At 34.8% G+C, this 12,595-nt stretch overlaps 1 protein-coding gene across 1 annotated transcript in view; it reads right to left on the reverse strand.

Annotated features, from left to right (window-relative positions):
* Positions 1-3,958: 3,958 nt before the first annotated feature.
* Positions 3,959-12,595, reverse strand: part of LOTGIDRAFT_234340 (hypothetical protein) — a gene marked incomplete at both ends in the record, with an annotated part of 31,905 nt that continues 23,268 nt past the window's right edge. The window contains 10 exons of the mRNA XM_009061643.1: positions 3,959-4,271; positions 4,751-4,958; positions 6,228-6,368; positions 8,865-8,918; positions 9,226-9,387; positions 10,583-10,771; positions 11,174-11,258; positions 11,511-11,598; positions 11,745-11,982; positions 12,291-12,485. Coding sequence (XP_009059891.1) covers positions 3,959-4,271; positions 4,751-4,958; positions 6,228-6,368; positions 8,865-8,918; positions 9,226-9,387; positions 10,583-10,771; positions 11,174-11,258; positions 11,511-11,598; positions 11,745-11,982; positions 12,291-12,485 — 1,673 coding nt within the window. The remainder of the gene's footprint in view (positions 4,272-4,750; positions 4,959-6,227; positions 6,369-8,864; positions 8,919-9,225; positions 9,388-10,582; positions 10,772-11,173; positions 11,259-11,510; positions 11,599-11,744; positions 11,983-12,290; positions 12,486-12,595) is intronic.

A 12,595-nucleotide genomic window follows, 5' to 3' on the forward strand; every position in this document is an offset into this window, starting at 1 on the left:
CTGACAGCCGTCAACAGAGACTCTACTGGAGATTATATTTGCCAAGCTAGACATACTTCTATAGACAATGCCATGGTGACTAAAAAGTTCAGTCTGTCTGTTCAATGTAAGTTTTATTTTGGATATTAACCTTCATCTAGCTATTCTGATGAGGATTTACTGCCAGATACACATTTTGGCAGTATCATAGCACATCAATTTTATTTCAATTCAGTTTCAAATTCATTTTCTTTAGATGCACCTGTACATGATACGGAAACAGAAACCAAGACTCAATTACCAATTAAAGAAGGTAAACCAGCAGAAATGAGTTTTAGGGTCTCGTCCAACCCACCTCCGACCTTTACGTGGTATAAACTTCTAGCCGATGGGACGGAAGTAGAACTTAAGGACCCCAGATTTAAACAAAAAGATACATCGACATCCTCGACTTTAGAGATAAATGAAGTCCAAACCTCTGATTATGGACGATACGTTGTGTATGCTAAGAATGATCGAGGCACCTATTCTATGGTTTACCATCTTCAGTCACCGTCATCCTCAACAGCCAATGGTGATGGAAGTAGCTCTGGTTCCCAGGATCTAGGTGTTGGTGCTGGAATTGGTATTGGCATCCTTATAGCAGCCATTGTGGTGGTTATTGTCATTATAATTCTATGTCTGATCAACAAAAAACGTGGACGTAAGTAATTTTGTGTATTCCATTTTTGTCAATCTCCTGTTATAACGTATATGCTTTATAACGTGCTGGATCGGTCGAACGGGCGCTGACGTAATGGCATCTGCAATAAGTGCACGTGAGATGGTAGACGATAAATGTGCCTGGAACACGTTTGTTATTTGTAGGACAACCATGGGTCTGATTTAGATTCTGAAAAGTGATCCTGGTGTCCCAAGGACAACTTAAGATTCAGTGCCAAAATTATGTTCTCTGATGAGGATTTTGTACCCGAAACTGTGTCATCAAAATGAGACGAGCTCTAGTTAATAAGATTAGTATATCCTATGCGTATATCTTTTATCAGGATCTATGGGGCTTCAGAGTGGATTTTCAAATGGTCTGTACGGCTCGTCGTATGCGATGTCTGATAAATACTGAAACTACTGATGTCACACCGCTGACCCGTGAGAACTACTCAAAACAAACAAATGGTACTTAGGTTTGTATTGAACGTATAGAGTTTTCTGGTAATGTTTCAACGAAGATACCAATACAACGTTATCGTAGTCGGACAAACACATCTATGCACATGCAAAACACGTACAGTCCACAGGTCCGTAGCTAGAGGGGGGGGGGGGCTAAAATATTCAGATAACTTAAATAACTTGTTGAGTCGTTATAGTTGAGTCTCTCTTCAAAACAACTACGCTGGACTAGCTACGGGCATGACAGTCCATCGTATCGAAGGACCAAATAGGCGTAGCTTCATTATGCCACCATTATTTTTGGTTGTTCACAAAAGTACCTCAGAAAACAGTATCCCCATTTTCAATAGCAATTTTTATACTATGTTGTATCTCTGTATCTCTCCAAGCAATGTATATAGTGAAATTAGTCAAATACGTCCCAACCGTAAACCAAATTTCAAAAGTCAGATGTCACGCGAAGAATATTAAACGATAATAGTGCTTTGTCAATTTTTTGAAACCACATATCAAAAGTCAATTGAAAAGACACATATCCAAGGCCAGTCCAAAAGACACATATCAAAGTAGTTAGAATCACCGTGCTATATTCCAGCCTGTGAGAGATATTTGGACAGTTATCGGCTGGCGTAGAGCAGACAACTTTCAAAATAGCTACCAGAGGCTGGATAAAAAGACAGATTTTTCGGTCTAATATCAAGGGTCAATTCAAAAGACACATGAAAAAACTTAGGATTATAGTCCAAGTGATGTATATACTTGTATTGTGCTGTTTATTTATCAGTATTCTAAGATTATTATAATGATATGTAAATTTCGTGATATTGTTATTTTGATAGATATTAATAATTGCTCATTAGCATAATATATTTTTATATGTAATATATTTTGTGATTTATTGTGTACAGTTTTACTAACGTTTATTAACTTTCATAAAGTTTTATTATTTAAATTTATTTGGTTCGTGATATTTCTTTTCCCTTTACTTTTATTTGACGTTGATAGCCAGTGTCAAATTTTGAGAGAAGATGACTTATTCATGGTCATCGCACTTTTACACAACATCCGACATTAGAACCCACGACTGGCATTTTCATGACGTAACCAAGCAAATGCCATCAAGTAACCCGTATCTTTATTCAATATTGCATTATTAACTATCCGTCGTGAAAAAGGTTATTACCGATATTAACTTGACTAAACGTGTATACGTAAGTTTAATAAATCTTTATTTAAATAAATCCCCATTACATAGTTTACAACCCCCCAAATATAAAAATATATCACGTAGCAAATATCACAGTATGGTCATAAAAATATTGATAAAATTATTTCATATATACACAGTTCAAACTGAGACAGGTCCAAACATACAGCAGGAAATAATTAGTTCAGAAAGCTGTGTTTAATTTACTAGAATACCATAAATCTGCGCAATATACTCGCAAATATACGATATTAAGGTATAACATTTTCTAAATAGTGATTAACTTAAATAGTGGCACAGCTGGGATCCAATGATAAAAAGACGATTTCGTTGTACAACTTCAATTAAATGAAAGTTATAGTCTGTTCAGAATACAGTATAGGCTATTAGAAGTAGAGATTTTTACGGAATATTGAAAGCTGAAATATTCAGTGTTGTCAAAGGAACCCATCAAAGTTTTAGTAAAAACTTGATCTATATTTACAAATGTACAATTACGATGTTGTACAATCATGAACATATACAGTTAAAAATTGGACGAATTCTCCAATAAGTAAAAGATAAAATAAATCGAAAGGCAACACCAAGATTATAAACTCCACTAAAAGCCGCACCTAATATGAACAGTATCAAAAACCATTCATTTTTTGCCTGGTCGGGGCTTGCAGATTGAATCCCAAAAGTCCTTTGCGAACTGCAAGAAGGTCGAAACGAAGATGTTGAAGGACAATTCAAATTCACATTGGATTATAGAAATATCCCTTTCTCTTGCAATCAAATTGAAATGAGCACTTGAAAGTCCCATCCTACATTGAGTGCAGAGACCCACAGGCGAAAAAAGGAAAAATATATTAGTAAATAAATAGTTAAGTTTTGATTTACAATAGATTCCTATTAAAAGCTCGAAACGAGCCACACTTAAATTGATGAAATTAGCTTGGCACCAACTTCAGTATAGCTTACTTACAATAAAATGATACAATAGAAAATATACAAGGCAAACGAATAAAAATGAAAATAACAAATTGATATCACAGAGACAATTAAGTAACAAATAACAAAGATATTTACAAAAACAATGATAACAGTGTGAAAATGAGGTCGTTTTAATAAGGGCAAGAATACAGTCGGCTGGATATCAGCTATAAAAATTTCTTTCTATAACGGAATTTTAAGGCTTAAGAAATATAAGCGAGCTTAGAGTCAAATTTGGTTGGTGAAACTCCGGATGAATTACCAGAGTTAAACAATCGCTAATGCCAAATGAAATGTGTGCTGTTACTCAGAAAATGGAGCCAAATCAACATCCACGAGAGGTACCATAACTCAAGATTCTCTTGCGATGACTTTGGGACATCTGATTGGTTGTAACAATAATAAATAATAACCAATTCGGTTTCTTCCTGGAAACAAATCGAAAGAAATGGTCTGATTTTGACTGATTGTAAACACTAGCTGGAACATTGAATTAGGCTTCTAGTCTTAGTATGAACTAGGAGTATCTTTTATATTCAGTTAATGATGAACTCACAAAATCGACATTTTATCTTATTAGGCACGAAACAGGTGATCCTCCGCAAAAACCACAAGTCTGAAACACAGGGTCTATCTATAATCCTCCTCATCCGAATCAATAGTTATACGACTGTCCGTAGCCTGGGTATTATTCCGCAATATGAAGTCTTTATAGTCATCTTCTGTGGGCTGAACACGAGGTTTATTGAAGGCACTGGGTGGACGGCGTATTGTTATTGGACTGTTAGGAGGAGTGTTTTTAATACGGTCGGGTAACGGGGGTAGGGGTTTGGGTTGATTCTGATAATGTCCTGGAGAGTTCACACTGAAGATTGGGATGCTGGTAGACTGTGGTGGACGTCCACTCGTTGGTCGAGAAACATGGAGAGATTTCTTCTTGACCCTGAAATGGCAATAGTTTAAGAGTCAATACATGCAAGGGAATTGGAATATAAGTAAAACTCTTCTGTTACAGTTTTGGCTGAGAAAGTTTTATACTGGGCTTGTAAAATGAAATAGAGTTTTACGTTCTGAGCCTTACTGGTTGGTAAAAACACGATGGTGTTTTAAATCTTAGTTTTATTTCTTGCTAGCGAATATAATGAACGCGTATAGTGTTCGGCTACTAAAACCATCAGGAAATGGTGCTTTACGTCCTACTGCTCCGTATCTTACTGGATAATTGCAATCAACTTGGAGTTATATCGTCTTCTTTCAGGCATTTCACATGCACAGTTCAGCAATAATTGGGTCAATGAAATGAAATTTTACATCATGCTGATCTTTATGATATTGATCTACAGATCTGTATCTTACACGTAAATTTCAACAATAATTAGTCTTGAAGATTAACAAGGCAATAAACTAGATGTGATCACTTACTTTCCATCGAGTTTCTCCTCGAACACAGGAACCTGTATAGAAATCTTCCTCGGCTCTTCCGCCTTCATCAACGCCTCCTTCTCCAGCTTCTTTCGTCTAATATCCGACAGTTTATAGCTGACAAACTTCAAGTTGGTTTCCCCGAACCTATTCACATACTGCCATTGAGTCTTCTCTACTGGTGACACTTTGGTCACGCAACATGGACCTGGCAATATATATAATAAAATATTTAGTGTCTTTGACTTGACAATCGATTGTTTAATCCCAACGTATTGTATGAGCTCTTTTTAAACCCCAACCCAATAACTGGACAGGTTCGCGTTCGCATACACATAGCGTGTAATGTTGAGTAACAATAACGTAAACAGTAGAAACATTTACTGGTGTAAGCCCATACACTGGTAAAAATAACAAGTAACAAGATCACATGGACGGTTTATGCAGTGTGCTAGAATCGAATCCGTCACAAAGATGGCCCACGTACCACGATAATTTTTTAAAATTTTATACTAAACATTTTTAAAATATTAAAAAGTTTGTCAAATACTGAATATTCATTATAATTATTAAATATTATTTGTGAATATCATTTTCAAACATTTTTCAATCATACTGTAGAAAATTTCTTTAACAATGTTTGGAAAAATCTTTTATTAAATAAATTATATATTTTTCAAAAAAATGTTTTTTCCTTATGCAAAATATTGTCTATTTATATTTATTTATGTGTTTTATATTTATTAAAATTGTTTTACATTTTTCAATATCAGTTTATATTTATAAGTAATGATATTTTCTTAACAAATCTTTTAATATTTCAAAAAATGTTTAATATAAAATTAAAAGTATGTCTTATAGACTTATTTGGGCTGATAAAAAAACTGAACAGTTATTTTACTTTTATTATTTTTTTTTTATTTTTTGGAATACCTTATTGCACTAGTATACACAATATACAAAAATTTGGAATATACAATTATATTTTGTATACTCTGAAATAAAAGAAATTAATCATATTATTTGTAATATCAATGATCATGCAAACGAAATGGAGTTTTTCATCCCGTTTTTTTGCTCCGGGTATATGAAAGAATTTGCAAATGCATGAACGATATATGTATTCTGTATAATACCTGATATTGTTCACAAATTTGTCATAAAATTGAATTTCTTAGCCTAATACCATCAGTTTCAAAACAGTTATAGAGTATTTGCGGTAATAAACGTAAAAGTTTGGTACAATCAATATAAAAATCTCATTTGCAGTGGCTAAACTATATCGGGGGCCCGTGCACTTAAGTGGCCCCGGGAATGAGACCAGTCTGCAAATCAATTTATTATGTTATTTTACTCATTTATATACAAGTATAGCTGGTTGTTTAGTTTTTTCCAGGAACCTATAGTAGTTGAGCCACTGCCTCTGAGACGATTCAACAAAATGCTGAACATGACTATATTAAATAAATATACTTACATATAGACTGTAGACAGCCTCGACAACAAACACATAGTATAACTAAAATCAATACTATGATTACTAGTACTGCTATCACTGCTAGAGCGATTACCTCCCCTGACCAAATATCACTTCCTGTACTGGCCCCTACAGATGGCGCTGAAATATAATTAAAGCACAGTTTGAATATAATATTCTACTTATAAAACTTATGAAATTGCTACGACAAACTCTTTATAGAGAAAATGAATGAAGTTTAACTTTTATACCCCTTATAGAGATAATGAAATACTGTTTTATATCCCACGGCATATAAAGCTACCACAACTCGTTATAGAGCTAATGAAATACAGTTTTACATCTATCTCCTTATAGAGCTAATGAAATACAGTTTTACATCTATCGCCTTATAGAGCTAATGAAATACAGTTTTACATCATCTCCTTATAGAGCTAATGAAATACAGTTTTACATCTATCTCCTTATAGAGCTAATGAAATACAGTTTTACATCTATCGCCTTATAGAGCTAATGAAATACAGTTTTACATCATCTCCTTTTAGAGCTCATGAAATACAGTTTTACGTCTATCTCCTTATAGAGCTAATGAAATACAGTTTTACATCTATCGCCTTATAGAGCTAATGAAATACAGTTTTACATCTATCTCCTTATAGAGCTAATGATATACAGTTTTACGTCTATCTCCTTATAGAGCTAATGAAATACAGTTTTACGTCTATCTCCTTATAGAGCTAATGAAATACAGTTTTACATATATCGCCTTAGAGAGCTAATGAAATACAGTTTTACATCTATCGCCTTATAGAGCTAATGAACTACAGTTTTACATCATCTCTTTATAGAGCTAATGAAATACAGTTTTACTTCCTATCCCTTATAGAGCGTAAGACATACAGCTTTACATACTACTCCCTATAAAACGTCCTACTGATAGAGCTTATGGAACACAGATTTACGTCCATCTCATGAAAGAGCCAATGAAATACAGATATGTACAGTTTTATACCTCTTATAAAGTCAATGAAATACCAAACTACGTCCTCCTCCTTATAGAGCTAATGAAATACAGTTTTATATTACACTGTACTATACTCAGAGAGAATTCAACATGAACTGCTGTGCACTATTATACCCTAACCTAAATGTTTTAAGTATTAAATCAATTCATTTGAATAAAACTTTTTATGCTGTTTGAATTGGGAGGAAAGGTCAAGTGAGCAACCCCTTGTGAAGGATATACATATAGGATAAATATTTCCCATAAACCATAACTCCCCACTCACCCATTCCTTATATCACTCAAGCAGAATACTTAAAAGATGAATGGCAAGTCAGATACACGTTAATTAGTTTACCATATCACTTAGCTTAACAGTTAAATATCAAATCCTTATAATACTAACACAACCATTATATATATATATATATATCGTGTTCAACTAGCAAGCAGGCTGTGTTTTGATCAATGACAGTTTTCTGTGGTTATAGCGGTTAATAGCAAACTTCAATTTAAAACGATTCTTTACAACACTTCAGATATTCCGAATATTTGAACTAAATACTGCACAGATCTAAACTCCTACATGTTCAGGCACATTGACAGCAAACGTAAACCTATCAATCGGGAGTAAACGTGATCATATAAGGCACATTGAATTAACAAAATCGTGACACTATCAAGAGTCCAAATAAGCCAAATTCTTAATTTCACATATCTAGTATTCACATAACAAAAAACTATGCAATGGCCATGGCCTTTGTCCTTAAAGTGCAAGACTAGGCCTATAAAAATCAATTTCAATATACGCCGATTATAATGGCCCACTTCGATCTAAAGAGGTGAATTATATATAGTGATCGAGTCTAAACCAGAGATCAATACGATCTTATTTTCTAGAGCTATTCAAAACTATAATAGACATAAACACATAACCTTCAGTTCAATAGATACCTGGTAACATAGTAAATAAACCATTTCTCTTTCTTTATATCTTGATACTATTTCTTTTTCATTTATTCATAGACCGTGTAACCATTTTACAACTTGGGGTTCAATGGGGGAAGTAGTCAGTTTTCACTTTACACTTTTAATATTTGTGTTACTAAGAAGAGTTCTGAATTAATATTCAATGAGCCTTTAGATCATTAGATCAAGAAAGCAACTTATTGTTCAATAGTATACCGTTTAAATCTCTCATTTTACAGTTTTCAAAGTTTAATTTGTTTCTGGTATACAGACGACTTGACTGAATATTCAATGTAACAGTTCATCAAAGGAGTGCTCAAATATTATTCAACAAGTCCCCATTTTGATACGAATTTTAATCAGCTGTTGTCTCTCCATAGTTCATAGTCCCCCCCTTCCCCCCATCCCACCCCAATGCTCCAAATTCATCTCAGGCCTCATGCAACCCATTGACTTCTTGGGGGGACAAGGGCAGACCAGGTCACTCGGGCCTCGCCCGACATCTATTATTTGTGTCCCCCTCCTCATGAATTTTCTAGATACGCCCCTCGGTGCAGTCCTACAAACCAAGTTGTAGAGTGGCATTCTGTGTTCTAGAAGAGTGAGCATGCTCTGAATGGCCTAGGGACACCCGCTACTTCTTAACATATTGATAAGATACTTACAATCAGTACCCTCTGACAGAGGAGTAGTGGTTTCTGGTGCAATGGATGAGGCTACTGTAATTACAAAGAAATACTTTTAAATGTTTTGAAACTGGAAAAGCATAGCATCCAAAATGATAAATGCCCAAAAGAGTCTTGGAAGGTAATGGAAGTGACATCCGTCCATTTTCGAACCTACGGCGCCTAATTGCCTTGTTATAGTAATTGTTCTATTTGAGGTAAGACAAGGGTTCGTCTCTACATATCAGTTGTACTTGTCATCCTATCTTGTAAGGCATTGGCAGGACTGACTGACTGAATGACTAGCTTACCATTCGGTGATCAATAACTTTAAGACTGAGGTAAGAAATAAATGACTTACAGACACAATCGGAGGAAGACATGGAACCGTTATTAGCGGTAGTACTGGTAATGGAACATGGTTGACAGAAGAAGGTACCGGCAGTTTCCTGAAAGTAGCCTGCAGGGCAATCTTCACATCGTCCTATAGTTAGATTGTAGAACCGTCCTGGTGAACACGAATCTGTAATCAATAAAAAATAAATTGATAAATGTGTAAGATAGTAAAGAGAGAGCATCGTGAAAACATGTAAGGTGTGGTGTTCAGTACCTAATTTTCGATAAGACTTATAAACTGGCAACACCGTTCCCAAGCTGTTACACATACTTAATGTCTCATCAAAACAACTAGCCTTTTACAATGTCAAGCTATCATTTTGACCTATGCCAAAATCTAATTTGTTGAGCTACCGCGACACCAAATAGGTACTTAAAGTGTTTCTTCTGTCCAATAGTGACAAAGTCGTCAAATAGTTATACAAATCTGCATGGGGAAGTATACTAAGGAGAGCATGATTGATCCTTACTACCAAGCAAATAAAAATATGAAACATATCCCCATCCTACCCCCTAAAGGGCATTCTTTAGATAAACCCATTCAAAGAAGATTTCTAACACAAAAAAGCTCAAGTGCTGAAAAATAAAAGAATGTTCTACTTCTAAAGAAGCATTTGTGCTGTGTAAAAAAACCCAAATCTTTAACGTCAAAACAAAAACAAAATGATATTCTGAAAGAGCCAATTAAAGTTTGCTAGCAATCTCAATCAATATTTCTTAAATCTTTAAATCTATAAAACCAAAATCAAAATCACAATAACAAAATGGATAGAAAATCATTTCTAATCTAAAAAAGAAAAATATCAAAAGGCTAAATTCTACCATATCTTACCAACAGGTATATATGTGTCATCCGTAGGCAGGTCACGTGGATCTTCAGAAAAAATCACAAATATTTTACGGTGACATGCAAATTTAACATGCAATCATTGGCGGCAGTGATTTCTTTCTTTTCATGCTTAAAAAGTGATTCAACCTATACAAACCCGTTAACAGTCAGTTCATGCAGTATAGTTCATTTAGCTTGATGGGAAACACAATTTCATGAGATGACAAGCAAGATGTCCCATTTTTTTTTGTTCTTAATATTGCATGCAGTATTTTGTTTACTATATTTTTCTAAGATTTGTAAAATGTAAACATGCAGTCACACCACAATGTTATTTCCATATCTGTTTTCCTTAACCTGAGCTTGCACTTTATTTTCATCATGAACTTTTACATTGTGACCTTGACCAGTGCTTTTATGAGATCACCAAACATCATAATATCATTTACATCTCCAAAAACACCAATAAACATAAATGTAATTCAAAACCTACCTTTACACTCATCGACTGTCTGAGAACCAGTTAAGGCTGTGGTCATTCCACCTGGACAGGCTTTACAAGGGGAGGCAACTTCTGCTGTACTGGTGAAGATAACTCCTTTAGTATCTAGATATGTTCCACGCTGACACTGTACACACGTTGATCTGCTTGTATCGTAGTATGTACCAAAACCACATTCAGCTAAAACAACAAAATAAAAAAAACTGATAGGAAGGCATAAAACTGGGTTTGATTTTGTAAATTTCTTTACAGAGGTATTGAATGCTGAATAATTCTTGGTCATATCAGTATAAAATTCAAATAATTAAATTACATGCCAATAACCGTCCGAAAAATCAAAAGTGTTGAAAACCAGAAATTGAATTGATTAAGTGCAGATTATAACGTACATTTAGACTGCAAAGGTGAAACAATGCTTGAAAACTCCATAATCAGTACAAAATCGTTATCAAGTAGACACTTAGGCACACTTACTATTGGAAAATTGAAATATGCAATGAATTAGTGTCTCTATGTTCTGATATACTGTGGACGACATAAGAGTTGATGGAAGGGAGGTAACCTGGGGTTAGTTAGACTTACCACAGCAGTCACTCACTAATTGTCTTCCCACTTCACAGATTCTGGTCGACTGTAAATCATAACTCATTCTATCCAGCGTACCGAGCTGAAATAAATATAAATCATATGAAAGGTGTGAAAATTCAAACAAATGGAGCATTAAAATTCCATTGACAGTGATAGCATTATGAAGAGTCGTTTCTACGATGGGGTAGACAAAGAAAATTCTGTGCCATTATGGATTTTACCCATGGATTTCAATTCTTCTAAACTCTAGTGTAAGCATAACATGGGATTACGTACGGAAGGAATCATATGGAACGTGTGAAAATTCAAAGAAATGGAGCATTAAACTTACATTGACAGTGATAGCAGTATCATCTATTATTGACGAGGCTAGAACATTAGCTGTAGACACTGGTAAACGGTTAACTGTCATGGTCGATCTACAAATACATAATATTGTTTAAAATATGGGCAATAAATACAAGTAACATCTATTACTGTTTGTATCAAGGGCAATAACTCTCGTTCAACAATTGTATATAATCATCGTGATTCCAGGAATTTCAGAAAGAATTAGATATCTTACCTCAAAGAGAACATTCTGACAACGATATTCACGTCTTGGCCAACGATGCTGCACCTAGCACTAATACTGATACTGGAGCAGTCGTTTCCACCACAAAGTTGCTGGTTCAGGCGTGTGTTAAGATCGTTCAGGCTAGATCGAACTCCGGATGCAATGACACTCTCACCAATAGATGTGCAAGATGCTTGAAGGTCAAAGGTCATTGATATTTCGACGTCCAATTTTGGGGCTTCACAAGCTGAAAAGAAAGGAAGAGTTGGTTTTATTCGTCCGATATCAGGAAATGTACTCCAAATGCAATACCGTATTGAGCTAATGCTTTTTATAATGCGCTTTACAAAGAAATTCCCGGAAGCACTACTTTTTTCTCATACTCGATGCGTTTAAGCTTTTCAAAAGCATGTGAACTTTCTGATTTCTGCTATCCTATTTTGTCAGTAACTTTTTCAAGATCTTGATTTTGACTGTGATCTCTAGGTTCGAGTGTGTATATCATTAAATTTAACTACCGATTCCTTTATTTCTATATTCTTTTGATTTACTTACAAGTACACGAGGGATATCTATACGTTAGGATATTCTCATTATAGGCGTTGAAAAATCCACAGCTATAGTATACAGGGGTAGGTTCGGCTAGACGTTGGTTCTCTCCACAAGTTACTGTACACCTTACACCAGCCTGGATAGACACACAGTTGATAGTACCTAGCAGTGGCTTCTTTGGTACTGGACATGCCGCTCCTGTACGAAAGGGAGATATATTATTCATTGCAGGGAACAAATGAAATAATAGAATACTCCAGAAATAAAACATTGAATAAAAATAATGTAAAAGGGCAGAATAGGAAGAG

Source organism: Lottia gigantea, assembly GCF_000327385.1.
Source record: "Lottia gigantea unplaced genomic scaffold LOTGIsca_49, whole genome shotgun sequence".
NCBI classification, from domain to species: Eukaryota; Metazoa; Mollusca; class Gastropoda; family Lottiidae; genus Lottia; species Lottia gigantea.